The 26636-nt window shown below is 39.1% G+C and overlaps 1 protein-coding gene across 1 annotated transcript; it reads right to left on the reverse strand.

Moving 5' to 3' along the window:
• Positions 1-105: 105 nt before the first annotated feature.
• Positions 106-22714, reverse strand: LOC139738403 (flotillin-2-like). Its single transcript, XM_071649039.1, has 9 exons — positions 22569-22714; positions 12633-12714; positions 10462-10676; positions 8969-9201; positions 4208-4327; positions 3392-3606; positions 2350-2533; positions 1656-1799; positions 106-973 (listed from the first exon to the last, which is right to left on the reverse strand). The coding sequence occupies exons 1-9, from the start codon at positions 22615-22617 to the stop codon at positions 944-946; spliced, it is 1272 nt and encodes a 423-aa protein (XP_071505140.1). The 5' UTR covers positions 22618-22714; the 3' UTR covers positions 106-943.
• Positions 22715-26636: the final 3922 nt, after the last annotated feature.

A 26636-nucleotide genomic window follows, 5' to 3' on the forward strand; every position in this document is an offset into this window, starting at 1 on the left:
GAATATTCTTATTTTTTCTTGTGTGAAAAAAAAAGGTTGAATATTATGAGGAAAGAGTCAGCTATACTTATAGCTTAGTCTACAACTGAAGAAACTTGACTGATAATCACTTAACATATCACAGTACTGGCCAACCCGATTGCCTTCCCTTTCAAATACATAAAACATGACACGGATCATAATATGAGAAGTTGCTTCATAAATATGAAAGTTATCTATAAAAAGACAGCGATACAAATCAATAAGTAGTAAAAACTAAACAAAACTTTGTTCGTAGACTCTGCCACAAGACAACGTCCGTAAAAATCACATGATAGTCTACACCTCATTTCACTTAGATGTCTACAAGACGTCTATCCTACACTCCACTCTATGCTAAATGAGTGAATACCCGTCGCCCGTCCGAGTCGCTCCGAGCCCAGAGGGTACAATTCCTTGGTTGCTAACGCGGCGCACCGCGACAATTGACACAAAACGGCGGATGCGCCACTCACTCCACCAGACACGGAGGTAAATATACAGGATATCTCTGGTTGACACAGTATAAACAGCTGACCATTGCAGGGGATATCAATACAAAGAAACTGACATAAGTGATTTACAATAGAGTCAAAGACATAGAGAGAGAGAGACAGACAGACAGACAGACAAACAGAATCAGAGAGACAGACAGAGAAAAATATGTCACAGTCATTAGGTACAATTAACAGTCATGACAAGTCATCAGATAAAATATGCTTTCTTACAAACCGGAAACCTGTGTTGTTGTCATTGTTGAAGTCAGAAACGCAGACATTTACAACATACAAGAAGAGGAAGAAGAAGGGGAAAAAAAAAGAGGCTTTTTCCTTCAACCCATGAAACAACAGCACAAAGCCTGAAGATTCCGAGAAGGCGGAAAACTGCAGGAGGTGAGGCTCAGGCAGGCATGGCACATTTCCTCCTATTGGACACCGGGAATCTTGGACAATGCCTGCAGATGTGTGGGCAGAACATAGAGACAGATGTACAGATTCACTTCAATTCAATTCAATTCAATTCAATTCAATTCAACTCAACTCAACTCAACTCAACTCAACTCAACTCAACTCAACTCAACTCAACTAACTCAACTCAACTCAACTCAACTCAACTCCACTCAATTCAATTCATTTCATTTCATTTCATTTCCACTTATTCATGAAAAGATACAAAGATCATACATGTGATGTAATTGCACATATTCCATAGACTGGAAATGTACAGCACATAGAACAATATACAGTACATGCATTGACACCAAAAATATGGATCACCAAACATAAACTGAAGTATAAGAAAGTGATTCTCAAAGCAAGCATTGTACCTATTCATAGTAACAAGTCAGAATGAATTATTGGAAGAAATTTATAAGCTATTGCAAATTCTTTTGAACATGCGCTCATAATTCAATTTATGCAGATTAAACAAAAATTACTCACTCGTATTTAATGATGAAATGCACCACATCTACAGAGACGAAAAAAAAGTCTCAAAACCGAGCCTTGATTTTGCTACACACAACTGCATGCACATATTCTGCTGCATCAATAGATGTGCGGATATTACATACACAAGGCCTGGACATCTGGACAGTCAACTGTGCTGGTCATCACCTAAAAATGACCATCACTCACCTTTGAGATGTCTGTGCCGGTCAGGGCCTGGACTGCTGGGGGCAGGGATCCCAGAAGCCTGGTCAACTCGCTGGTGGTGCGGTCATCTCCAAGAAGGACGATCTCGTCCGTCTTAGCCAGCGGTGCGGCCACCTCTGCAGCAATCTGCGAATACGAAAATATACAGGGACGGCAGAATTAGTCTCGGAAGCTACCAAAGGATGATAGCTTCTCTCCCACAGTGGTTCATGAATTCACATCAAACTGGTTACCAGTACCTGTGTTACTGGGCTCGAGAATCAAGGCAAACTGAAGACACGCTTTGACCAAGGTATTCACACAGACTTCACATTTTGCAATTTTCTTCATGTTTTGCTATTTGTGAAGACTTGAACCACAATTGCAACGATTCACAAGACACGTGCTTTGATCTCAACTTCAACCTGGCAACTCCTCCGAGAAGAAACATAGCTCAGGGCAGCATATTTCTTTTAATTACTTTCTACTACGGGACAAAGGTCTGTACAGCACTCTGGAATCACATAAAGAGTTTCTATACCAAATCTTGACAGGAAGGAGCTTTGGTACTGTTTGAAAAACAGTCTATGGACACCAATTTCTCTCACAATGGACACATGTAAACACAAACATAACAGTCTACTCAAATTGCAACATGGAAATGGGTAGCTGGGACTAAAGGGAAGGAGGTGCTTACCTTTGGCAGGGCTTCCAACACAAGACTCATCATGGCAGCATCTCCGTACTGCTTGTAGGCAGCGGCCTTCATCCTCATCATCTCGGCCTCTGCCTTGCCGATGGCCTCGATGGCCGACGCCTCGGCCCCGCCCACCTTTCGGATCTTCTCAGCGTCACCCTTGGCTGCCAGAACAGTCTTCATCCTGTGAAGATGGTAAATCATTGTAAAGTTAATGCCGCAAGGTATCACAAAAATTGACAAAAAGCTTGGTCTTTTTTCTCTTCTTTTTTTTTTCACAAGCAAAAGAATATGGTGGTCAAGTTAAAGATGAGTTAAATGGTCCAAGCATGAACACTAGCAGTGATATAAGCTGAAAGAAGAGGCCAGCCAAAATGGTAGTTGCTTTTCATAATTTACTTCTTTGTTCTTCTTTTCTATAGGAAGAATGCCAGAAAATGACCATGCTTATATTGCAGAGCACCAAGTTCAAAGCCTCAAGCATTCTTGCACATCTCTGAGAGTGCTAAAGACCTGTATGGATGCTAGCATTAACCAAGTAAGAATGTCTGTATGCATGTACGGAAGGATTTGTGTGTGTATATGTACATGAGTGTCTAGCCATTGAGTATCAGCACGTATACATGTAGATGCGTTTTGTGTCGTTTGAAATGTTATGTATGTTTGTGTGTGTGTGTGTTTCCTAGCTGTCTTTCTGATGCGTGTATGTATACAAGTATGTATATACGAACATGTCAATGCAGACTTGGGTATGTCCACATGTGCATAAACTGTAGAGGAATACACGCGTATGTATTGTGTCTATAAACATACATGTGGATGTATACAGTGCAATCCCATTATAACAAACATGGTTATAACAAAATTCTGGTTACAACAAAATAAAAATTCAGGCCCAAACATTATCGGCTCTCTGTTTTTTATTGTTTATTTGTTTGGTTATAATACATTTCGATATAATGAAAGAAAACAGCCTGTCCCGAGGACTTTGTTATAACGGGAGTTCACTGTACATACTCTATGCGTGTGAATAGGGCTTCACCTTTCACCATCAGCGATGGTCTCGACCTTGAAGGACTCGGCCTCGGCGGGGCGTTTGATGGTTGAGATCAGCTCCCTCTCCTTACGCTGGATCTCCTTCTCCTCCACGTCGATCTGCTTGCGTCGCTCCACGATCTCAATCTCCACCTCCTCATTTCGGATCTTCTGCTTCTCGCGGGCCCCTTGCAGGGAGTACGCCAGCTCGGACTCGGCTTTCTGCGGAACATGGGAGAGGGGGAGGGACACTCCGTGTAAAGATTGAGGCTAGAAGACTGTACTACAACATAGCGAACAGCATTTCATCGGTATCTTACCCCTAATATAACAGATTTCTCCTTGCAGAAGAATGCACCACAAAGGGAGCCGCATTTTAACTGCATTTCATCCCTGACATATTTCTCCGTTCGTCTGCTGGTTCTTTCATATAGACCAATCTGACTTGACAAAACACCTGCCATTGATTCACTGCAGTGTCCCAGCTCCTCATGCGTATGCTGAATGCATCACATTGCACGTGAACCGGGCGCCATGGATATCACGCATTCTCATATGCACACACGCATGGGACACTGCAGTAATGGCAAATTTTGCTGCCAGGTCGGATCAATTGATATTCTCTTTTCAAATTACCACACCTATAAAAATCAATTTTGTTATTTGATACTCTCTACATCTCAACAACCCTCACAAGTGGGGGAAAAAAATAAAACTTACATATGCTACAGGTAAACTTAAAAGGGAAGTTTACCACTAGCATGAATAAGGATTCAAAAACCCACAAAGTATTGCAAAGGTCGACCTTCTCATGACCTCTCACCTTCGTGTTGACCTCTGCCTCGTAGCTAGCCTTCAGCATTTCGTACTGCCTCTGTGAGTCGGCCACCTTGGTGTCTGCGTCAAACTTGATGTCCATCATTGATTTTTGGCACTCGGCTTCCTGTTAAAACCGAATCCACGAAATATAAACAAAAAAACATGTTAATAATCACAACACTCATAGAACAGTGTGAACAATGGTTGACAAATATCACAATCCACAAATTTGGTTTGTATGACTGAAGCAACCAAATACAACATAGTTCATATACCCCTCACTTATAGTTTGTACACACAGTCTTATCTCTTTGAGTCCACAATGCCATGACGAACAACTTTGAACTTTGATATCAATATTGACATACTGTATACACTCACAACATTTACGTTCATGCAAAAGTTCACTGAGGTTAATCATAGCCATGTAAATGTGTTTTGGATAGTCCCTATCAAAAGTTGGTGGGAAATGACCATACCAATAAAACTGCATTTGGAGTTATTTGCGCAAAACAGTGGACAGGTACAAATTATATCTCACGATGTATAATATCCCTTTCTTTTTTTTTCAGAGCTCTCCAATAAACAGCAATATAAGTGGAAAGAAATTAGGAAAACAGTGTGTGGTTTTTGAAACATAGAAAAAGGACCTGAAATACTCATTTGGCCCTCAGTTATACCAACTCACAAGAACAAAAAAAAAATGCAAAGCTGGAGACTATTTTATATTCAGAACCAGAAATTGTGAAAGGTGAAATATGCACCGATTTCTAAAGACAGAGAGAGAGAAAAAAAACCCCACAAACAACAACCTGATTTTAGTAAGGCCAACCAATAGTATTACACTGTACATGCAGGGGTCTTAAGGTGGCAAATGTTTGCATCATGGGCACAAGTGTGAACATGATTGCATGTGGAAGTATGTGTTACACACGAGAAATTAGTCTCAATGCATCAGCAAACTGGAGCAAAAGATTCTTAAAATGCCCTCATGCAGTAAAATCATATCTACGTTGTATATTTTTTTTCTTTCTTTCTTTTCAATCCCTCTAATTAATCACTGAGTGCCGAATGACAATCACAGCCGAACAGGCCACATTAGTCACGCTGACTAGGTTATCTCATCCTCTCCCTCGACCATGTCACACAGTTAGTCACCCAGTGCCCTGGGAGTCTGCCTGTCTGAGCTCCATTGGCAGGTGACACAAGTAACTGCCGATATTACACAAGGGCTGCTGCCATCGCATCAATCATACATAACAAAACACTCTGAAGCCATCAGTCACCATACCAGCTCGGTGTTGGCATGGTTGATGAACAGGGCAGTAACCACTCCTCCACAAACACAAACACACACACGCATACACACCTATCATCTTAAGGCACTCACGACTCACTAGAGCACACACCACATCTTATGACATGTTACATGTACAATTTGTATATCATATTGCCACTGTATGAAGTATTTAAACTTCTTGTTGACATTTTGCTTCTCTCCCACATTTTTTTCCTAATCTGTGCTCTTGCCTACTTGTCACTGCTTCTTGTTTTGCTCTTTGATGGACATCAATTTGGATGCAGTGAATGAAAAACAATATTCAGAAAACACAGTGATTTTTTAGGAGAATCAGAAAATCCATGCAAAGGTTATGAACTTTTAAAGTTTTGGTTAGATCCATGTCCCTAACCAGAAGCAAAAGCTACAAAAGTTTTTAACAGTACAATAGTACAAGAACATCAAGGAAATGTAAAGAAAATTCCACACATTTCTAATATCTCCAGAATTTCGAAGAGCACTCTACTCAAAACTCCTTCAAAAGGCAGGGAGAACAAAGTTATTCTCAAATTACAAATGTCAAAGTACAATATATGTCAGTAACAGGTTGTGAGACATACATAATAACATGTCATAAAAAATGAAATGTTTGCTATGATATAGTCAAACTATACTATCGTAACACCACACATTATTCCTGTTATAGCATTCCCTCTCAGTGAAGACAGCACATGAATCCAACAAAATGCTTACACTGTGTTTTATATTGTCATAACTTTTAAAGGGCCCATCTTTATAGTTTCCTTATACTTTGCAAATGTGGCCAACGAATTTTTTTTTTTTTTTGTGCACACTGATTCCATGCATAGGTCTGGAGCAAAATTTATACGAGTCTGAAATTTGCCAGCTACTTGATAAGAGGATATAGCAATCAAACAACATTTTTGAATTTGAACAACTGTGTTTCATTAATTACATGATACAACACACTTAACCGCTCATGGACTTCCTCTTCAAAATTTCAACCAGGAAATATCAACTATGATTTTTTTTTAATTTTTTTTAAAACATATAATACGACCCACTTTTGCCGCTCCGCCACCACGGCAAAACATCAGGAGGCAGGAAGTGTGAATCATCCACTGGGTTAATACGTTAAACATTGGTAAATTGATTTTTATATGGTTCTTGTGATAACAAAGAGTTCTGCAAACTACAAAGGATGTTCAATACATGCATGAAACTGAAACTTCTTTACTCACAAAGGCTTACTGAATTTGCTTCATTCCCACTTACTACTTAATGGCCTACAGCATAACAGGTTCAGTTGTGTAGGCGGGGCTTAGCAGTTTCCTCTCTCCGCACAAGAGTATCAACACTGGGCAGATACAACTTGTATCAATACCACACTCTGCATTTAAGAGAGTCATCTTATTTAGTTCATATTTAATTGTAATAATCTTATGTTGTTTTATATACGTGTAGTCACTCATTCTGTGTTTTTTTGTTTGTTTGTTTGTTTTCTATGATTTTGTTTCTTTCATAAGACTCTGTAAAACTTTATTATCATAACTTTGTTTTGTTTCGTTTTTTGTTTTTGGGTTTTTTTGGGTTTTTTTGCAGACAAACACGCTAAAGCACAGTGCTAAAATAAAATGAATGAGTATTGAAATGAACAGATTGTAACAGCCCCAAATCCACTGATTACTTGGCAAGCAGTCCATTTGAGTTTGTGGCGTACATTGTACATGTAGCTCCATCACGTCGGCATCCCGGCAACAAAAAAAATCCACCACACTAATTCCAGGAAATGTGCCTCATCCTGTATCCCTGACTTTCAGCCTCAAACAATAACAACAAAAGAAAATGTACCGTAATTAACCCATTAGCACCACAGGGTTTCCTACCATGTCAACCTATACACACTGGAGGCAGTGTAAGTTTCTGCACCATTTACATTGTAAATTAGAAATTGATGTGCAGAGCAGGATGATATGGGAACGGTATGAACCAGGCAAGGAAGCACACACATTTTCATACATCCACACGGTACACATTTGTACATGTGCAAAATCACATGACAGACACACATTAAGATAGACACACACATACACACACATACACACACACATACACACACACACACACACACACACACATGGATTTAGATTCGGAAGGGTTAAACTAAAAAGCAGTCAAGGTCTGTGTGGATCAGATGTGGTGGGTATTGGTATGGTGTACGTGAGAAACATGCCCACAATTTTTTTTCTCTAAATATTACAAAAATAAAGGTTGCAAATCATATTTGTCATTGAAGAGAGCTTCTGTGTAAATGTACAAATGTAATTTTTGGGGTGGGGTGGGGTGTGAAAAAACAACAACATTCCATTCCAACAATTTAAAGGGTGTGACCATGATCTTTAGAAATGTATTGTTTTTTTAAACAGATCTTCAAACGAAAAAACAATAGCAGGACTGTCAAACTTTACAGATTGCTGTAAAGAGAGTCACAAATTTTGAAGGTAAGAAACATATCTGTAAAAAAAAACCGGGGAAATTCCACACATCACGTATGTTGAATCAAATCCTATAATTAGCAAAATTTTAATAAAATCCTATAATAACAAAATCATTTGTTTATTCCAAAATAAAAAGCTACTTGGTGTGGATCCAGAAAAATCATATTAAATTTGATAAAGACATACTGACTGGCAGCTCTTTAATTACAGTAGCTAGTGTCAATGCACACTTCTGGCAAACAGTGCATTCAGTAAGATATCAATACTATGACAGAATATTTACACCAGCTGTATCAATTACCATAGGATGGACACGCAGGAAATTGGAATGAACAGCAATGGAGATATGATTGCTCAAAAGAGGAAGCAATTGAACATCAACTTTGTTTGACAACTTACACTACATATCCTATGACAATACACACACACACACACCAAAAAAACAAAAAAAAACAAAAAAAAAACAAATAAGAGTAAAAGAAGAGAAAGAGAAAAAATGGAGTACAGTTCGACTTCGATTATCCTGCCTCCTTTTATTCAGAAATCTCTATTATCCGGCCGTGTTCACGCAGTGAAGGACTTTTTTTTTTCAATGGATCTATTTCACTAATTTCATAAGATGTGCACAATAGGTTTCTCAATATCTAATGAGGTAAAACATGTATGATTTTCACATAAAGATATACTTTATTTTTGTGAAGAAGGGACTACAATTTTGCGCAGGCTAGCATAGATTACACCACCGTTTTGGGGTACGCTACCTGCCTAGCTACCAGAGCACTGGGACGGCAGCTTGGACGGCAGCTATATTATCAACATCGTGTCTCCCATATCCGGCCAATTCGCTTATCCGGATGAGCGCCAGTCCCGACATGGCCGGATAATCGAGGTCGAACTGTACATGTTCAATTTGGATTTGGGAGCAAGAGCTTTAAAGACAATGATCACACTGCTGATCACCACTCACCCTGATTCCGGCGTCCCTCTCAGCCTCTGCGACGCCAATGTCGGCATCCCTCTTGACGGCCGCCGTCTGCGTCTTGCCCAGCGAGTCCAGGTAGTCGACCTGGTCGTAGACGTCCTTGATGGTGAAGCTGACGATCTCCAGGCCCATGCGACCAACGTCGGGCGATGCCACCTCTCGCACCAGCTGCGCAAATTGGTCTCGGTCCCTGTAGATCTCCTCTACTGTCAGTGTACCTGGCAACAGATGAGGGCGACAGACATTCTTTTTAATTACTATTTCAAGTTGTTATAGTATGCAATGGCTTGACACGCTTCAGATGGCATGTGAATAGTAATACACTACACGAGTATACATACAAGGTATCCCCCATTACATGTCAATTTGTGGTTGTTCTGATCAATTCACTGACAATACGGAGGGCTTACATTTGGAAAATGCAGCGCATACTCAGCAAAACCGGAGGTTGATCATTCAATGCTATGCAGTTTGGGGTTTGAAGATATCAACACTGATCAGTAATCTAGTCTAGCAAATCATAAACAAACATGAAGGGCTGACTGCTCAGAAAAAACTTGCAAATTGCAATGCCAAAGCGTTTAAGAAAAAATGTGCTATTTAATCACTTGATTAAATCATTTAATTACGGCATGCATTTTAGCAGTAAAATGGTTTGACCTCTACACTAAAGCATGATAAAAGAGGTAGAGCTACATAACATGTAAGCCTATTTCTGCTACGCGTGTGCATGCATTGTATATTAATACTCATGCAAGAACATAATACATCAGGAGCTGGATGTTTGATTGACAAGATCAATGGCGACGGTGACACACCCGCTGTGTGAAATGTTAATTGCAGCTAACAGTTAGCACAGAAATACAGTTCTGTGTCAACCAAAGTCTAAAGACTTTTGAAAACATGATTACAAGCCATTTTTTTTTCCACAGGTCTAAAGCTTATTAGTCATTAGTGGGTTGTTTGTCTTAAAGGGACTGTACAGGACTGGTTGAGGTAGGGATTCATGTTTTGAACATTCCTAAGTGAGATAATGAAAAGCCTCTTATGAAATATGAAAGAGCATGTAATTTTAAGAAGGATTCAACGTTTATTTGATAAAAATTGGTTTTCAAATGGCTGAGATATCCAAAAAAGTGCTAATAATAAAAGGCGACATGCCCCAACTTTATTAGTATCTCTTTGTTTCACCTTGTTTTTGGATATCTCAGCCATTTCAAAACCGATTTTCATCGAATAAACTTTAAAAACCCCTTAGAACCGCATGCTCTGTGACATCTCATAGAGTGGTTTCTGAATATCACACAAAACGTTAAAAGCTAAATCTTCACCTCGACCAGAACTGTACACACCCTTTAAAACAATGTCTTGAGCCGTACCCACACCCACACTATCACAGCTCTTTCACACAGAGCTACAAAGTTACAAAGACATGATGGATGAAAGCAGCGGATGGAAAAGGTATTCTGAAAATTTACCTAGAATGGCACGCAAGTGACCTTCCAATGTTTGCAGCACTACGGACTCAATCTCGTTGGTGGAGCGCCCGATGAACTGCTCGCAGGCCTGCGCCAGGAGACCCTCCTCCGTCATGACCTTGACCTGAGCCACCCCGGTCACCGTGAGGGGAACCCCCTTGGACGTCTCAACGCTCTCACAGCGAGGGTTGAGGGTCATGACCTCAAGAGAGAGTCTAGAAGGAACGAATGGCAGGAGCAAAATACAAGGAAGACAGAAAGTCACAGGCACGGCAAGAGAGGAGTCATTGGAGTGAGGGAGGGCCAGACAGATGGATAGACAAATGGACAGATAGACAGAGAATTCAAGACAGAAAGAAAGGAAGGAGAGATAGGTATATTTAATAGAAGACAGAAAGAAGGAAGCGGAAGAGAGGACACACAGTCATCAAATAGTGGAAACGAAGATAAGTAAGGAAAGAGGAGGATTCAAGCAGGAAAACACACAAGAAAAGAAAAAGAAAGAAATAAAGAGAAAAGACATGACACAGATAGCAAGAATATCACACAGACGGATGAAGATGAAAAATGATCAAGAGTTACGGGAAGAAGAAAAGACAACAGACTGAAAATAAAAGATGAATTGATACATTGCGTTGACAGGCAAGGGACATACTCTAGGAAAAAGGCAAGAAACTTCATTTCATTGAATAGTCAAAATGCATGTGATCTTCATGTGTCATGCATCATCAGCATACCATCACACTACTACATAAATTCATAAAGATTGCTAAACCGACGTGTGAATATGTTGTGTTGTCTTGAGCCCAGTGCAATGACAGTTTAGTCAAATGATGTGTACTTTGAAGCTTCCAGTCCATGTTAACTTTGTCTGCTAGTAAAGATAATGATCAAGAGAGACATGTGATGGCTCGGTTTCACAGGAATGTTTATTCGTACTGAGCCATGAAACCTATTCATGGTACTACAACTTTTAGTACAATGCATGTGTATAATACATAATCTTTTGCAGGACCTGTGGCAGATTATTCAGGTGTTTGCTTCAGATTATGTAATGGCTGCTGGCACACTTAATACCATATGTTTCAACTTCTCATGGGTGTCATATCAAGATGACTACATGGCTTAAAATAAAGGGCAAAAGCTTGATGGAGATGGTTTGTGCATTTTTTTTCCCCAGGGTAATTGATATTAGACAAGAAACAAAGTGATAAAAAGTTATGAAACTCTAAATTCCCATGTACCAAAATCGGCATTGTATAACATTTGGCATTCTTGCGTTTGATATCAAACATTCAATGCATCAGACGAACAGAATGGTAGAAGAATGTTTATGGCTTGTAAGAGTTTCATCTTTTTTACCAAAAAGAAGTCATATTGATCTCAAAAATTCTTGGAAATTACTGCAAACAAGGAATGGTCACATGCATCTTGATTTCACAAATGTTGTGAGGGCCAAGTTTTGCAAAATTGAAATGCATGCAAAAGTTCTTGTCCACAATATATACATTGCATGCCAGAGGGCAATTCTTGAAAATTTCATGCCTTGAAAATAGTTATCTTGCTTAATATAGTAAAGGGTCTGAATGTTGTTGTCACCCAACAACTCTCCCACTGGTTTGTACACAGTGATATCACACATCAAGTTTGGTAGAAACTACGACTGTACATGTACATCCCCATTCTCCCTACAGGATGTACAACCCATTGTTGCCAGATTTCTATCAGACCACGGTAATTTGACACAGAGTAAACAACTTACAGCATACACCCCACTGTAACGTGTCAATGAGACACTTGTGAGGTGATGACATCATGAACTCCTCCAATTTCCACATGCAGTAGAACCTAATATCACTGTTTCGTAAAACCTGTGAAACACAGAACTCCACAACATTCTTACATTATTGTATTTCTGATTTGATTTTTATGACACCTGTACCGTCAATCCGTCTATCACTCCATTCAAGAAAACCAAGTAATAATAATATGTAGAGTGGAATAGCCTTTTCAAACCCAGTCCTTTTTTTAATATATTTTGTGGCTACATATTGAACCACTTCTTGTCTGATGGTTGTTGCTGTTGTTGTCATCGTCATCATTGTCGTTGTTTTGAAGAACAAACTTCAATAAAAAGTGACATATCTATGGTATCATGTATTTATACTCACTTCTGAACATCTGTGACTAAGCACCACGCCCAGGCCCAGCCTCCCATCACATACTTCTTCTCTGATGCTCCACAACAACCACCTGAGGCAATGAGAGAATGGCAAGTTGACAAGAATTGAAGTGGAAACTTTACAGTCAATGGCAATATTCACACAACAGTACAATGTACAATTGTACATGTGCAGCATCTCACTAAGTACTGCAAACTCACACTAAATGAAAAAGCTTTTAAAGTCTTGAAACAGATCCCTCATGAATATTTTGATCATTCAATGTTTCTTCTCTCAAGATGAAAAAGAGTTACAATTTTGTATTACAGTATATACCAAAAGAAACTTTGCGTTAATCAACATTAACGTTTCATTAACGCAAGCGGTTTCACCTGAATCGTTAGTAACGCAAAGTAACGATCGGGAAAATTAACGTTTGTAGTAACGATGAGTAACGATGAGTAACGATCCCTCACGCAAATTAACGATGTTTCGTTAAAATTAACGATAGGTAACGCAAGAACTCACACGAGATTTTGGTTTTGTAACGAGACCTGGTGAAAGGACGACGTAGCCCCTGCCGAGTGTAGCGATTTAGCGGAGTCTTTTCGCGAATCGAATCACGATTTCGCGAATGGTTTATTTGCGACCGGCGTCACCAAAAACGCACGCCGGGCCACCAAAAAAAGCCGGATGTTTGCCTTCAGTTTTGAAAATGAACAGCGGTAACTATCGGCTTCGTAAGCATCAGGCCTCGAATTAACCGACGGCCATGGCCGTCGGTGCCCCTCTCGTTGGCCGTAATGCCTTTTGTTTTTTGATCAAAGTTACGGCCAAAAAAAAAAATGTGCCCTTTTTCTTGGGGCCGTGGTGCCCTTTTAGAATGAAAGTTATTATTTATGACGTATGATGCCCTTTCTCAAAGTCTCTTTAATAAGCTTGAACAACTTTCCTGATCTCAAATATCATACCTTCAGTTCACTCGCGTCCCGATGTATCTGATTCAAACTCAAAGTATCTTTCCGAGATACGAGACGACGTGTACGTACATGTACGCCCGACCGGCTTTTACCGTCCCGACTGCCTCCGCAGCGCAGCGGCCGCGAGTATGTACTAGCTAGGCAGCGCATATTCAGATAGAGTATAGAGTGAACTCCAAGTTCACCAAGAAAAAAGAAAAATCCCACGATGCCAAGGGGTGCCAGACTGGGGAATGGGGAGGGGTGGAGAGAGAGAGAGAGACCAATCAACGGAAGAAACCGCGCGTACTGGCGCATTCTTGGAGGTCATGAACTGTCTGTCACAGACTAATCATAGCAATCTACACGCGCACGCAAATTCCTTTGCCTTGTGGTTTTGCCAGCCAGCTGTCGGAATGTGCTTTGAAGTTTCATGGCAGCCTGGGTGTGAAAGGGTGTCGAGTTTCGATCAATACCTACCACCTACTGTTGTTTTATTCCTGTTTTAAAAAATGTTGTTTCACCTGATAGAAACGCGGAGATCGGGAATGTGTTACAGCTGTAGGGAAGAGGTTTTTGTTGTGTGTTGCACTTTATGTGTGTGTGTGTGTGTGTTTGTTTTTCTCGGTTTGTTCTTCTTCTTTCTTTTTTCATAAACACCAAACATGCCCTTTCCAATGTGGCCTTGCTGGTGCTCCTCTGACTGAGTGCCCTGGCCTCTTGGAAAAAGTGCCCTTTTCTAAATGGCCTTGCCCCTCGAAAATCCTATTTCGAGGCCTGTAAAGCTGCTAGATTAAATGTCAGATGTTTGCTCTTAATTTTGGAAATGAATAACGGTAATATTCGACTCCATATTATACAAAAATAAATGTCGGATGTTTGCTCATACTTTTGGAAATGAATAATGGTAAGATTCAGCTCCGTACGGTGCTGAAATTAATGTCAGATATTTGATTTTGCGTTCGGAAATGAATAGGGATAAAATACGGCTCCGGAAGATGCTGAAATAAATGTCGAATGTTTGCTTTGACGGTCGGATATAAATGATAATGAATTTCAACTCCGTATACGATGATAAAATAAATGCCGGAAGTTTACTTTTACGTTCGAAAGTAAATAATAATAATATTTAGCTCTGGAATATGCTAAAGTAAATGTCGAATTATCCCTTTGGCGTTCGGAAATGAATAACAATAATAATAAACTTCGTACAACGACGAGATAAATGTTGGATGTTTGCTTTTGCACTTTCGAAAGTGAATAGCAATAACATTCGGCTCCAGAAGATGCTGAAATAAATGTCAGATGATTGTTTTTACGTTCGGAAGAGAATAACAGTAATATTTTGCTCCATACGATGCTAAATAACTGTCGGATGTTTGCTTTTAAATTTCGAAATGAATAACAGTAACATTTAAATGCGTTTGATGGTGAAGTTAATGTTTGCTTTGACGTTCGGAAATGAATAACAATAGTATTCAACTCCGTCCGATGATAAATAAATGTCTGATGTTTACTTTTATGTTCGAAAGTAAATAGCAATAACAATCAGCTCCGGAAGATGCTAAAATAAATGTTGAATGTTTGCTTTGGCGTTCGGAAATGAATAACAATAGTATTCAACTCAGTACGATGATGAAATGATTGCTGGATATTCGCTTTTACGTTCAAAAGTAAATGGCAATAACATTCAGCCCCCGGCCGGAAGATACTAAAATATATGTCGAATGATCCCTTTGACGTTCGGAAATGAATAACAGTGATATTCAGCTCCGTACGACGATGAAATGTCGAATGTTCGCTTTTACGTTCGAAAGTAAATAGTGCTCAATAACATTCGGCTTCGGAAGATGCCAAAATAAATGTCAGATGATTGCTTGAACGTTCGGAAGTGACAAGCAGTAACATTCTGCTCCATAATTAAGATGCTAAAATAAATATCAGACATTTGCTATAAATTTAACATTTCGAAATGAATAACAATAACATTCAGTTGCGTTTAATGGTAAATGTCGGATGACGTTTGAATGTGAAAAACAGTATAACATTCGGCTACGTAGGATGCTGAAATATGTCAGATGATTCATTTCACTTTCGGAAGTGGACAGCAGTAACATTCGGCTCCTTCGATCATAAAGTAAATGTCGGGTGTTTGCTTTTGAATTTGGAGATGAATAACGGTAATATTCTGCTCAGTTAGATGATAAAATAAAGAGCGGATGTTTGCTTTCACGTTCGGAAATGAATAAGGATGATATTCAGGTCCGTAAGATGATAGAATGAATGTCGGTTGCTTGGTTTTACATTCCGGAAGGTGTTAAAATACTTGTAAATGTTGAATGATTGCTTGAATTTCCACCAGAAATAAATAACGGTAATTTTTTGGCTCTTTACGATGCCAAAACAAATGTCAGATGTTTACAATGTCTGCAAATGCTCCCACTTTCTCATTTCAAACATAAATTTTGACCAATTTAATAGGCATCAACTATAATCTATAAGCCTATTTGCGAAATCTTAGAACTCAGAATAACGGTATAAGATGATTAAATTTTCTCCTTATTTTAGACGTGGGTACCTGTATCACTTCAGTAATACTTGATATTTATTTTTCTATGTTTAGTAGGACCGATAGTTTTGCTTGTTTGTTTTTCTTTTCGGGCCACCAAAAAATAAAAATCAATCATTTTGGTGGCCCGATCAGGCCACCGAAATAAAAGTTAGTGTGGAGCCCTGGCCTTTTGTGGATAAAGTGTCTTGCTTAAAGGCAAATATCGGGCTTCCAGGGGATTGAAGCCGCAAACCCGTACCATGGCTAATTGATTCAGATTTTACTTAAGTACATGTACTTGAAGGTCAACTTTAGATAGACTTCTTCTTTTTTTCTTTTTTTTTTGTGCGATACAGCTGGGGCTCCATGCGCATTTATTTACAACAACAGTATAATCGGAAGACGAGCAGAAAGAATGTCAGCACCAGGAGTAATCGCACCGGGCCGAAAGGGGAAAAGGAAAAGTATATCCTGAATCTATACCCCCACATCGACAAGAAGACAAATGAAAAAAAAAGAAAAGAAAATGAATGGACCCACATGACGCATAATTTTGGTAAATCTGCGGGATATTCGTTATTTCATTTTGCTGTGTTCAAACTATACACCAGTATAGCTTTTCGAGTGTGATCTTAATGCGTATGAATGTTCTATGGACTTTAAGTTTATAATGCGAAAGAGGGTAACTATATAACAATTAACGACATTGATAACGCCAAACAATAGGAAATTTCAGAGTGCAAGAAAAATAAGACGTCCCGGAAGTACGCCAGACATCATAATTGCTTTTTTTGTTCCTTTCTAGCTCCACAGCATCACCTAGGAAATCGATTTGACCAAGAACAAAAGCGCGTCCCTCTTTTCTTCCTGGGCAATTACCCCGGACCCTTCCCCTGGCCCTAATCCTAACCATAACCCAAACTCCTCACCCTAAACCTAACCCTAATCTTTACTCTAACCTTACCATTAACCAGTATTTAGCGGGGGAGGGGGGGGGGGGGTAATTGCCCTCTGGGGTTAATTGCCCGGATTAGGTTGCAACACACAACAAAAACCTCTTGCCTGGCCCTACACCTTCCCGATCTCCGTGTGTTGTCAGGTGAAACGACATGTTCAAATACAAGAATAAAACAGCAGTAGGTATTGATTGAAACTCGACACCCATTCATGCCAGCCAGGCCAGGCTGAAATGTAACTTCAAAGCACATTCCGACAGCTGGCTGGCAAAACCACATGGCAAAGGAATTTGCGCGCGCGTGTGGATTGCTCAATAAAATTGGAGGGCCTGGGAGCGGGAAAACAAGGGTGATTACTGAGTAGTCTGTGAGTTATCAAAAGCAGACCTTTCGAACAATTGCAAACGTCATGATACTATTTTGTCTTCCTTTTGGACTGAAGAAAAAAATCACAAAGACGAGTTGAGTACACGTTGTATCACAATTTTTTACATAGCCATGCAAAACGATTACTACACTCATGTTATGACAAGAAGAATCAATATTCCAAGACAAATACAAAGCAGCCTCGGGTACTGACGGTGACAAGAAACGCCACGCATTCACAATGCACGTTGGGGAGCAACAGGGAGGTGGGAAGAGACTCTTCCCGCCTCCCTGGGAGCAACATGGAGTTGGCAGGGAGGGGGGATCCTGGAGTTTGTGAGAACTTCCCGATACTCCGTGACAACAGGGAGGTGAAAGAGAGACACTCCACCTCCCTGGTGACAACACGATTGTGACGATCTCAAAGCATGGACCCTAACACGCCCAGCAAATCTGCGTGCTACTTCTCAAAAATTTGAAGGAACTTTGTCTCTGATCTGTTGAGTTGTTTTTGCTGAATATCAGGAGCTTTTCATGCCTGACGTTCAAATGGATGGTTGCCAAAAATTTCATAATCTATAAATCTCTAAGTAATTTATTTTAGGCTGTTGATGCTGCCGTAAAAACATTAGAAATTTCATAGGAACTAGTCAGGATAAAGACAAAAAAAAAATCTCCGCACAAAACAAATACAAGTATCTTTTAATGTCATTGGGAGTCAAATTTGTGTTATACAGATACATTGTATGATTAAAGCAATAGGAATAGTATTAACTATTGTATTACACGTAGTAACACTTTCATGGTAAGTTTGACGTTTTAAAAATCGCAGGAGAGTTTTTTTTTTTTTTTAAGGAGTGCAACCATTTCTAAACGTGAAGGCATGATAAATGAAAGGAGAAAAAAAAAAAGAATCAACGTTTGTAATCCTGGGTCTTCGACTTGAGCTATCTTTAATTCAACATTCCTTCTCTGTTCATCTCCAAGACCCCAGACTGTTCATGACCTCCGAGAATGCGCCAGTACGCGCGGTTTCTTCTGTTGATTGGTATCTCTCTCTCTCCACCCCTCCCCATTCCCCACTCTGGCACCTTGGCATCGTGGGATTTTTCATGTTTCTGGGTAAACTTTCATGTGAAGCGTGCCTATCAAGTCACCACTTGACTCACCTGCTGGCAGTGTAATAATGCGAGCAGAAAGTGGTAGACATTTTCTTCTGCTGCAGCTACTTTTACTGCCGAAATACTCGGCTTTGTCACCACACACTACCACCAGTTATTCGGCGAGACACACGTTGTGTATTGGAATATAAATGGACTTTTGCACCTTCCTGAATTGAGTAAGTGTCTGACCGTTGTTGAAATCGTGACATCGCTAACGTTAGACAGTCGGCGTTAGTTTTAGGCTTGCGTATGCGTGATTTCATGGGTTCAGTGTTCGATGGAATATGTTGGCTGTGGGGAAAAATGTGGCTTCGAAATTTTTGCTTGCCCGATTCCATTGACTGCGCCCATGAGTACAAATTTGACGACCATGACAATACGACATTGCCAGGGGAGTTCTGCTCAACTACAAAATCTTTTCGGTATTTGATATCGCTATTTAAATGCCTTCCGCCGGCAGGAAATTGTCCGTAGTAAATATTACGAACGACAGTTACTTAACCGAGGCATCTCCGAGTCTCGCAATTTCCGAGATTTCTTGCCAGTCCACATGACAAGTCCGCTAACGCAAGATCTAAAAATTAACGCACAGTAACGATCTGTAACGCACAGTAACGATCTGTAACGATCTGTAACGATCATTCACGCACGGTGATCGTTAATTTTGTAACGCAGAAAGATTAACGCAGTAACGATCGGCGCTTGCGTTACACGTAAATTTAACGCAAAGTTTATTTTGGTATATACTGTATGATCACTATCCATTCCAAATCCATTTTGTCAGTATGTAGTCCAACCTCTCATATCCAGCCTCCCTTTAGCCTGATTTCCCTATAATGCAAATGTGATCTCGGCATTTAAAAAAAAAAGCAATTAATTATGGGGGAAAGGGGAATTTCAAACTCAAACAAAATTCCTACATAAAACTTGTATTAATGAATTACATATCAATCCTAACATATTACATACTGTACATTCACATCTAATTTTCATCTAAATACCATGTATTCAGACATTCAGTACACCCACCCCCAGACCTATCCCCAAATCACCGCAAGAACATGGACAGAAGAGGCTTCTCATTATTAAATCAGGGCATGGTACATACAACTGTACATGATTGTCCATAGAGCAAATTATCAGAGCATTATGCAGTACTTGCTATGGTTGACTTTGCCGAGCAATGATGATCAAATTTTAAAATGAAGTTTCCTCGACTCATTCTGTATCTTTCCAAGACCTGCTTGATACAATGATTTACATGTAGGTTGAAAAAAAAAACCCCTTATAATATTGCGTTGACAGCAAAGAAAGAGTTTCAGTGTATGCTAGATGGAATAGGCTAATTGTACATGCGTACAATGTAGAGCCATTCTGGGTACAGTAGGTATCTGCAAGTTGTAATAAACATCGAGTCTCCCTTTTTCGACCAAATCCCTTAAATCCGGATGATCGCCAGTCCCGACATGCCCAGATAGGAGAGGTTGGACTGTATACGAGATCCTAGCCCGACCAGACGCCGTGCTTTGGACCACTGGCCCCTTCACCAACAGCGTTAAACTACAACACAACTACAAAACTGATGAAAATTTACGTGTTCTACCACAAATTGTATGTTTTTGTTTTTGTTTTAGTATTGTTTTTGTTTTATTTATTTAAACATGGGTTAAAATACTTGCACTAGGCCGTTAGGCTGTTTTCACCAAGTCCGCATGATATACATTGTACAAAAAACATAATGTGGTAAAATCAACATGTAGGATAATACCTCTAAAGACAATACTCAATATAACGAAACAAAAAGATGAGAGAAAAAGAAAATACATAAATACAAAGGTTGTATACAAAATACTCTTTGGCAGAATCAAATACAAAAACAGTAGAATGCATGAAGAAAAAATCTCAGAAAGAAAGTGAAATCAAAACAAAAAGTTAATTACTCAGAAACAGAAAAACTCGTAATTCAAGTAAGAAAACAGAATTAATATCCTTCAGGAATTGTGCTAACCTTGTACATGTTCTTGTGGCTTCCGGTAATTGATTGAATAATTGAGCAGCTATGTAAATAGTACTACATGTACATGTACAGAAACTGGTTTTTGGTTTTGGTAACAATACTTTAAATGCCCAGTTCCTGCGATTATAATTAGATACTTTTACATTAACTTGATAAGTCAGAAAATCAGGTAGGAGGTTATAAAAGACTCTGTTTTGACACTTGTCGGGATATGTTAATCGCAGCTACAACACTGTAAATGTAGTTCGCTCTGCGATTGAGGATTGGGGTTGTTCGTGTTGTGTGTATAATGTGTGTGTGCACGTGCGTGCATACAATGTATGAGGGTGTGTGCTTGTGTGAGTGTGTGTGTGTGTGCATGAAAGAAGATTGTGAAAAATGTGGTTGTAAGATAAGGGTGAACTCCTTAAAAGGCTAGGAAAAGGCGGAAAAGGAAATGAAAGAAAAGATATTCATATTCAAAAAATTTGAAAAATTTAACAAAAGGCTTATATTTATAAAATAGGGAGTTCACTAAAAGATAATGGAAGGAAAGAAAGAAGAAAAAATTGCCATATAAAGGAAAGCAAGCTTGGAGAGATGGATATGTTTGAAAAGAAAAGAGGAGAGCATAGGGAAAATATAGATTGGAAACACAAAAATACTAGTTGGAATAATAGAATGAAAGATGAATCAAAACTGGATGAAAGCAAATATGATTAGAAAGAAAAGAAAGAATTATAAAGGTTGAAAAGGAAATGCAGAAAAGGATTCATTAGAATAACACATGCAGTTTGTAAGAAAAAGATATTGGAGAGGATAGAAAGGAAAGAGTAAAAGACCCTTGTACTTGGAGGGAAAACAACCCATGAAGGAAACAAAGAACAGTTAAACAGAAGGTACAGTTAAAATAGGAAATTGAGAAAGTTTGACTAAAGGAAAACCACAAAGAAATGACAGGAGCGAAAGGAAAATTGGCCAGAAAATATAGGTATAGATTCTACATTCTTAAAATGAAGGAAAAATGATAGAAAAGAAAGATAAAGATACAAGTGGCAGCATACAATGTACACTCCCGCACACGCTCCACCGCTCTGAAGCTACTGTATAACCGCTGACGCAAAACTTGGCGGAGGAAAAGAGAAAAACATATTTTAGCCTTTCAAAGACACCATTTCAGAAAAAGCTGCTGTGTTGCTACTGTACATTCAGACTGAATGATCGACCCTTTGCACGTGCTGAACGTATTCGTACTGTGATGTACAACGGAGCAGCATAAATTCGAGTGATCAAGATTTTCCAACCATTTTCCAACATTTGTCTTTTGTAAATGATTTACTAAAAGTGTTCAAACTTGATATCTATTCAACTTTGGAGGCTCAGAATATAGATGCAAGTATTTTAGGTTACTGAACAACAAGGGTGAGTTTGGATTGGAGGTCATTTGACAAGCAGGTGCAAAAGAACACAAGCACCAAATCTTTTTGTTTTAAATGATATCATAGACATAGACGTGTCATACATATGTAGGTCTAGATCCCAGTTCATGTTCTACTTCTCTTCTTTTTCCAGTTAAGTATGCCTCCTTCAATAAGTTGAAGATTCTTATTCAGTAGAATACAAGTTTGTAATTTACTATAGTATTACAAGACTGATTATTGCAACTCAGCGACACGTTTACGGGGCCGGCGGAGCTGATACAGATAGCGATAGCAATGCTAATAACTTCAGCACATCTGCCTGCTGCTGCGGCCCATGAAAAGTGGGCGCTGCCTAGCACTAGCAAGGCTCCGTACACTTACACCGTGTGCTCTCTAGCTACGCTACGCCTGCCTACCCATCCCTGATGATGGGACTGCATACCTCGCAGATAAAACCACGCCAACCCAACGTCAACAAACATCGCAAAGTAGTGAAAAATTGCAATCTGTGGTAATTTTTCAAGCGGTCTTACCTGAAACTACGAGTGCCTCGTTCGGGCCAACTGTATGGCAGTTCCCCATGATGTCGAATCTCGTTCAGAGCAATCTCAAATCTCTGAATTCTACACTCGTTTTGATCGCTGATCACTGTTTTCCATACGCCTTCCACTCAGTTCGCCCCAAGCGGTCGCTTTATTGAAGATGGCCGTAAATAATGGTCACGTGACCCTGATGTATTACATAGCTGCCCAATTTAGCAAGCTTCCCGAGGTAAGCTCTCTCGTACTGGGGGACCTATTATACTAGTAGTTACGCAACGATGTACGCATCCAGTATGATGTCATTCATTGATGGAATTTTTTTTTTTTGACAAGATTTAATCCAAATCAGCGGAAATGGCATAAATTCGTAAAATCTGAGCGGAAATGTTTGAGCAAATCGAAAATCGTTTTCAAAGTGAAAGTGAGACTGAATGGAGTGTAAAATTGTGATCGTTGTCTTCTATTACCTTATACTAAGTAGTCAATCTTTTTTTGTGTGTTTTTTATCTTGTTTTTAACTTTTACTTATAAGCCCACTTTGAAAATATTGTTAGTTGCTTTAGACCTCTCTTCAAGCGGGCATGATACCACGGCGTCATTTACAATGGTAACAGTAATTATGATGATGCAATAATGATAATGATAATAATTATCACATTGATGTAAGAATAATAATGGTATGATCCTTATGATAAAAATAACAATAATCACTAGCCGTAGTACTATTACAATTATTCACATTTTTCAACGCATATAACTTCCAAAAATGTATCTTATACTCTAGGAAATCTCCAGGAATAGCCGATGGCACAAAAGAACATAGAGTGGAAAATACTGATTACAGTAATCAATATTGTAGATTTTGGAATGTCAATTTTATAATGATAAAACAATAACAATATTAATGATGATAATAATAATAGTAATTTTAACATTATTTTAACATATTATTATTGTTATCATTATCATTATTATCATTATTATTATTATTATTGTTATCATTATTTTTATTATCATTATTATTTATCATCATCATCATCATCATAATTAGCCGATCATATCGGCCTAATAATAAGGTTTTATTTACCCATGCAGGGTAGCTTCTCTAGCATTGCCATTGCTCCTCTATACCAGGGCCCTGCCATTGCTATAGCATTTCCAGGTACCCATTTTACTCGTGATTCGAGAGGGACATTTTGGCTCAGTAAAAACACTGATCTTGTCAAAGACGTAAACGCTGTGCGGGAATTGAACAGCAGAGCCTTCTATTACATAAGGCTCTGATTCAAAGGATGCCACAGCGCCCCCAAGATGATAGGTTCCTATATGACTTATGGATAAGAAATTATTTGATATCCAAGGACCTAAATCAGGGGCGGATCCAGGAATTCTGTAAAGGTGGGGGGGGGGGGGGGGGGCGTGACTAATATTTCTGGTGCCACTTCTGGGTTTCGTTTCATTTTTTTCTTTTTATTTCTTTTGTTTTTAACGAAAAATAAAGGGGGGCGTGCGCCGAGTGCGCCTCCTCTGGATCCGCCATTGTAAATGATAAAGGTAATAAAGGTAGCATTGACATCATTAAATTTTACATTTACTCATTGTTAAACCCTCAGGTCATTTTTAATGAATGTGTATGTACAATGTTTACAATCATCGTCATAGGGTGTTTGTACCAATTGCAAATCACTATATGCACCTCTTGTCAGGGGCCGCCCCACCAGGGGTGGGGGAGGGAAGGGAAAAGGGTTAGCATTGATCCTTGACTCCTTGACTCCTTGTCCCCCTCTCCCTTCAGTTGCCCAGCCCCCTCCCCCCCCCCCAAAAAAAAAAGGGGGGGGGATTCCGCAGCCCCTGCTTCTAAGTACATGACTATATTAAAACTTAACTGGAAGAACGGACATCCGAAACTTTGTTCATGTCTGATTGGTTGTTGGTTAATTCGTTCATGTACTGAATTTGTGCGTTTGTTTGCTCGCCTATATCGAGTACAATCAAGGAGATACTAGGCGACTAATAGTTCCTCCTTGGTACAGTGCAGCACAGAGTCATATTGATTTAATTTGGCTTTGGGAGTCGTTGTGGATACTGCACTTTGAGTCACTGTTACAGTACAGTATGTCCCCCCAAAAAATTACAATCGGATTTTCGCATTGATAACACCTAATATGATTTAACTGTCCAAATGCTACTTCAGGGTCTTAAAATATAACATCTTAAAGGGATAGTACAGTATTGGTGGAGATGAGAATTGGGCTTTTAACTTTTTGCGAGATACCAAGAAAACACTTATGATATAGTGCAGAGCATGTCATTTTAAGAGGAATTCAAAGTTTATTTGATGAAAATTGGGTGTGGAATGAATGAACCATTCAAAAACAAAGTAAAACAAAGCGATCGTGATAAAGTGTGGGTCCCACACTTTATTAGAATCGCTCTTTTCTGGATATCTCAGCCAAATCAAAACCAATTTTCATCAAATAAACGTTGAATTCCTCATAGAATTACATGCTCTTTCATATTTCATAAGAGGTTTCTCATTATCTCACCAAAAAATTTTAGAAACCTGAAATTAGGTCTCAACCAAAACTGTACGATCCCTTTAACTCTATTTTGCAGAAAACCCCATTCAATTTGGTTGAGCTGTCACAGAGAAGTGGATTGTTGCAAAGCATGTCATGAGTCTGATTCTTCCAAGTTTAGCACTTGAATGCTCTTGGAACTTGCACATTAATGTGTAAACACATTATAGACAGAACTTGGAGGGAAGAGATACCTGGCATGCTCTACAAAATTCCTCATTTCTCTTTGACCACTGAAGCAAATAGAATAGGGTTTTCTGTAAGATGTGGGCAAAATGAGTTATAGTTACATACCCTGAAATTGTATTAGATTTTAGATTGAATCACTATTTTTAAAGTTATCATTGCGGAGGGTCCAGTTGTATTTTTTTTGGGACATACGGTATACAGTGTGTACCAGAGCGTTACGCGAGTTCATATCATGGTATGATGCTGTCTCAACAAAGACTATTCATTGGAGGATTGCGGATCACGTGATACATTCTCATCCTCGACTTGGAGTAACAAACATTTTCTGTATTGTAGGCCACACCTAAAGTGCAATGATTTTTTCCCATTGTGAAATTGACCATGATCATATGGACAAAGTAAGATTAAATGAACAGAGTGGAATATGACTTCCAGCATTGATTCTCACAGAGAATGATGCCAAAGTTATTGACAGAGAGTAACGATATCGGGGTTCTAAATTTCTTTGTGTGTGTACTTTTTTCCCTTTTTCGTTAATGCAGAAACATCAGTGCGTTTCATCAAGTAGAATCCTTTGATAAAGTTTACAATGTGAAACAGGCCCGTCACTAGGATTTTTATGGGAGGGTTGAGAATTTGAAAAAAGTGGACCTTTTGGTTCAAGTTTATGTTCAACTATTTCTGGTGCTACTTCCGGGTTTAATCAGTGGACAAAAAAGGCTTCCCATGCATTTTTTCCATCGCCTCACAAAGATAAGGGCGCACTTTTCTTTTTATTTCTTTCATTTTATCTATTTATTCATTTTTCCTTTTTGCTGCTGGCAAAAGCGGGGAGGAGGGCTCTGCTACTATTTTTTTTATTCATTTATTTTTAATTTTTTTTTTTTGCTACTGGCAAATGGGGGAGGGAGGATTCCGCAGAATCCCCTGAAACCCCCCCCCCCCCCCATATTTACGGGCCTGTGAAAACAAAGCAAAGAGAACAAAAACAAGGAAAAGCCTGATGCGTCAGTTCTAAGATATTTTTTACTACTTAAAACAAATCAACCTAAGTTTGTTTACAAAAAGTTATTTGATTTGTATATATTTTTTTCCAATGATTTCACATGGAATGGTCTGGCAACCGTCGGGAAAGAAAGTTTGATTCTGCAAATAGAAAGCTGAAGCTGACATTAAAACAAAACAACAACAATAACAACAACTGAGCAGAAACAACTGCAAACTTCATATTAGCATCGGAACAATTCATTTACATGAAACGATTGTCATTAGCGGCAGTTTCACTTTCATC

This window comes from Diadema antillarum, unplaced genomic scaffold (genome assembly GCF_040938485.1).
Source record: "Diadema antillarum isolate AM-2024a unplaced genomic scaffold, OU_Dant_1.0 seq00000740_RagTag, whole genome shotgun sequence".
In the NCBI taxonomy this organism is placed as follows: Eukaryota; Metazoa; Echinodermata; class Echinoidea; order Diadematoida; family Diadematidae; genus Diadema; species Diadema antillarum.